General features: G+C 45.4%; 1 protein-coding gene across 3 annotated transcripts; it reads right to left on the minus strand.

Annotated features, from left to right (window-relative positions):
- Window positions 1-250: 250 nt before the first annotated feature.
- On the minus strand, window positions 251-3,661 carry LOC136459100 (wax ester synthase/diacylglycerol acyltransferase 11-like). 3 transcript variants are annotated; one of them, XM_066459003.1, is made up of 7 exons: window positions 3,340-3,652; window positions 2,659-3,267; window positions 1,969-2,035; window positions 1,801-1,877; window positions 1,425-1,640; window positions 887-1,024; window positions 251-633 (listed from the first exon to the last, which is right to left on the minus strand). In XM_066459003.1, exons 1-7 carry the CDS (start codon window positions 3,550-3,552, stop codon window positions 466-468), a joined length of 1,488 nt encoding a protein of 495 aa, XP_066315100.1. In that variant the 5' UTR covers window positions 3,553-3,652; the 3' UTR covers window positions 251-465. The 3 variants fall into 3 exon arrangements, with proteins under 3 accessions (XP_066315100.1, XP_066315101.1, XP_066315102.1); XM_066459004.1 differs by lacking the exon at window positions 887-1,024 and having other exon boundaries at window positions 3,340-3,661; XM_066459005.1 differs by lacking the exon at window positions 1,425-1,640 and having other exon boundaries at window positions 3,340-3,657.
- Window positions 3,662-4,257: the final 596 nt, after the last annotated feature.

A 4,257-nucleotide genomic window follows, 5' to 3' on the forward strand; every position in this document is an offset into this window, starting at 1 on the left:
AAATCAGCTGGAACAATGTTTCAGGCTTGTTTCCTCTTACCCATCTCTACAGCCCCACCAGAAGTTCCGCATCAAGCTAGATGTTTTCCGTTTCTGCCACGCAGCAAGCCTTTGGTCCAAGTGTCTCGGGCAGGTTGTTTAATCTGAACTCGGAACTCTCGCGAGTGGGCCAAACACAATCACGGGCCGTGATGGCCAGTAATTCTGGTGAGATGATAATAGTAGCCTTGGTAGGCATATCAGGCGAAAAACCAAAGCTTCGTTTGATATAAGTAGCCCTTGGGCCTTGGTTCATCTGATCTACATGTATCTTATTGGCATTATATATTAATTATATATATGGCATAACATGCAGTACATATATATATTTCATACTAACGAGCGACACAGTTTATTTTGCTACAGGACCGGGTGGGCGTGATAGAAGATGGTACGGCGGCGCACCGATCGAATTTCTCGGCGTTGTCACGACTGACGCTGTCCTGAACCTTGCTGAAGCGCAGCTGCATCCCTGATTCGCCTCAGGGAGCTAGTGAAGTCATTCAGAAGCCGACGGCAAGCGAAGTGTGCCTCGTCCACCGCTAGGACTAACTTGATACTGTTGTTGTAGCTCTGATAGTGTATAGTAAGAGCCTACAAAAAAGAATGAAACAAGATTAGAACACGATACTTGTAGAAACAGAGTTACTCAACTATATATTAGTAGTAGAAACAGAGCAATGAGCTCAGTTACACAACTGAACCATGGTTGAGATTGAGTGATGCTTCCACCAAATATTTGTATTTTAAATATATATTCACTTTTGAAAGCTAAGTACAGTATATATTTAAGACATCAAATTATGGATGCATATATATATATAATATAATGCTATGAGTGACTTACTTCTGGGGCCCCGTAGATACTAGGAGCTATGAAAGCAATGGGGTGCCCACAAAACTGGACCTGTTCAACTGGTCCAATCACGTTGGTGAATGCCATGGATGCCCGGGTGATTATGCGACTGAAGATAGCTGCTGCTGCCTGCTTTGATTCACAAACCATTTTGCAGTGCTACTAGAAACATGAATTTATTGGCCAAGCAATTACCAATCCCCCCCCCCCCCCCCCCCACCCCCCCAAAAAAAAAGGGGGTTTTGTACCCCCTTCATCCCAAATTATAAATTATTCTAACTTTTTCTAGAGAGTCAAAGCATCTCAAATTTTGATCAGATTTATAAAAAGAATTACAAAAATTTATGACATCAAGTAGGTATACCATAAAAATATAATTAATGAAGAATCTAATGATACTTATTTAGCATCTATAAATTCAGTCAAACTTGAGATCTTTTGACTTTTTAAAAAAGTTTAGATGACTTATAATTTAGAATGGACGGGTCAGATGCACCGTGGACAAACGAAGAGGAGCATGCATATATACCTTTAGGCCAAAAAATCTGACGATCACTCGCCCGATTACATGTGTGAAGAGTGCTTCTAATGAGCTCTTCTTTCTATCCACAGTCTTCTTCGCCGTACGAACATATTCAAGCGGGTCATCGTGCATGGCTATATGAAACGGGAGGATGATATGGCCAAGTTTATTTCCCCATTTCACAGCCGTACTCTCGCCAGACTCTATCATTTCAACAACTCTCTGTTGACAAGTGACAACATATACTTGCAGTTAACCCTATGCTGGAGAATGAAACTATCTGAAGTAATAGCGAGTCGAAACATCTTTTTTTTATTTGCCGACCGGCGTTCATGTCATCTAGCATTTCAATTCTTTCACCGTCCAGAAAAGAAAAACTTACATGTAGGCTAGCGGGTGGCCTTATGTTGACGACGAGGATTGACCGCAAACAAATGAGCTTCCTAGTGTCAGTATCTCCTAACATTCAAGATAGGAAATGCACCAGTGACCACCGATCCGGCAGTGATGGAGAGGAGGAGATCAGGAGAGGTGGTCAAACATCACTTACCGGATTCACGGAAGTAATACTGTGATAGAGCAGCAGAAGTCGTCCCAACTAGCACGTCGTTGACGGTCTGTGCAATGCAATAGAAACAAAGACAAATCATCTTTAGAATTATGGTTGCGGCAAGACATTTTTAAGACAGTTGAATTTGGAAACTAAGGCCCTGTTAGGAAACTAAGACAGACGTTGTTAAACATCACGTACCACCTAACTATGAGCTACCTATTAGCTGGAGGGTGTTTGGATGCACAGAAAAATGTTACGAAGATAACTATTATCTGTTATTATCTCATTTCATTTAATTAGTGAGATAATTATTATCCAGAGGTTTCAGCTAACAATTAGCTAGTTTATTATCCATCCCTATTTATTTATCGTTATGGTTAACATGCCGGTCAAACTTTAAGTCGGACTAGATTTATAGATAATATTAGCAATATTTATATATCCAAATAAATTTATTGTGAAACTAGATTCAATGATTTATCTAATGATATATATAATTATGTACTATAAATATTAATATTTATATATATATATATATATATTATTTTTTTTTGGTCAAAGTTGGTTATATCTGACTCGGAAGTGAGAACGACAATTAATAAGTGACGGAGGGACTAACTATTAGCATATATAGCTAGCTTTATCTAGGGATCAAACAGGGCCTAAGGTGCCGCAAAGCGTACATACGCATTTCATGGCATTCTTGACGAATTTGACGTCATCGAGGCTGAGGGTCGTATGCACGAAGCGTTTGCGGCGGCGGAGGTCGCTTCCGCCTGTGCGCTTGAACAACGTGTGTGGATCACTCACGAACAGGATCATGGCCACGAACGCCACGACGTCCTCCACGGTATGCCAAGCGAGCACAACGTAGGACCACAGCCACAGCGCGAACGGCAGGGCGCCCGCGGACGCTGGCGGCCTCGGCCTCGCGAAGACAGGGCCCGAGCGAGCCGGCGGCGGCGGCATGGCAGGCAGCCTGGTCGGGTCGGCGGCGCTCCGGGTGCACGCCATGAGGAGCGTGAGCAGCGACATGCCGTCGGCGAGCGAATGGTGCACGCGGACAGCCACGGTCGCGGCCGCCTCCGAGGTTGGGAAGTCGAGGAAGTGGAACTCCCAGAGCGGGCGGGACCGGTCCATGGGCAGCGTGGACAGCGACGCCACGTAGTCCTCCACGGCTTGGTCGGGATCGGCCGCCACGGCGTCGGGGTCCAGCCCTGGAACGACGACGTGGTCGTCGAGGTTCACCGTCGCCCGCACCCACCGCGGGTTCCCGTCCTTGAACTCGTCCGTAACCTGCACATCAAGTGATGACCATCGTAACGACGTACTAGTAGCCACGTAGTGCATGGAAGAACACTCACGCACTTGGATGCTGCAGAAGCGTGGGTGGCGGGCGAGCTGGGCCTGGATGCCGGCGCGGATGTCCGGTTGGTTGATGGACGCGCCGAGACCGATCGTGACGACTATGTACATACTGTCCAAGAGCCTTGCGGTCGGGCTCACCGGTTCCTCCTCCCTAGTGGACGACTCGGTGTTTAGAGCTCGGATCGGGAGAGATCCGCTTCTTGGAGCGTTCATTGCTTTTTGTTGTGTGGAATGGATTTAGCGGCTGAGTGCTTGTCTTATTTGCGTGAACATGGACCGGTAGCCACAGCATATATATATAGGCCTTCCGTTGAACAGGCAACACCATATATGTCTTCCCTCCTACCTTGTCTTCCCCTTGACCGCCGAGGCCCTCCACACCTCGGCTCTGTCCTCTGTTAAGAATTTCTCGATTAAAGAATTGATGGGCTCATACCATATATGTCTCGTAGGGTACCCTTCGTACACGCCACTCGTTTCTGAATGGGCGAGGAACGGATGTGATCTAATGTATGATTGTTGTCCTAATATAATGTATGAGTATAGACCTAGTAATGAATTAATTTTTTTGAGGCAACGGCAGGGCCGGGAGGCCCCTACCTAAAATCTTTTTATATATATGGATATATACAAGTTAAAAAGCTTGAAAGGCTCAAAGAAAGAAAAATTAGAAACATTAGGAGTAACTCTCTCGCCACGAATCGAGAGCTAACTTCACATTTCGCATGGCCTTGAGCCCTTGATGTTGAAAGTTTCATTGTCAAAAATTACTCCATTCCTAGTATTCCAGATCATCCAGAAGGCAGTGATCATTAGTTCTCTGAAGATGGGACAGCCAAAAAAGAGTTCTTGCTTCAATTACCATGTCAAGAGGCTGCAAATTAGTGTCCGTTCCAGCAGGGTGTTTTTTCGCTAGCG

This window comes from Miscanthus floridulus, chromosome 6 (genome assembly GCF_019320115.1).
Source record: "Miscanthus floridulus cultivar M001 chromosome 6, ASM1932011v1, whole genome shotgun sequence".
NCBI classification, from domain to species: domain Eukaryota; kingdom Viridiplantae; phylum Streptophyta; class Magnoliopsida; order Poales; family Poaceae; genus Miscanthus; species Miscanthus floridulus.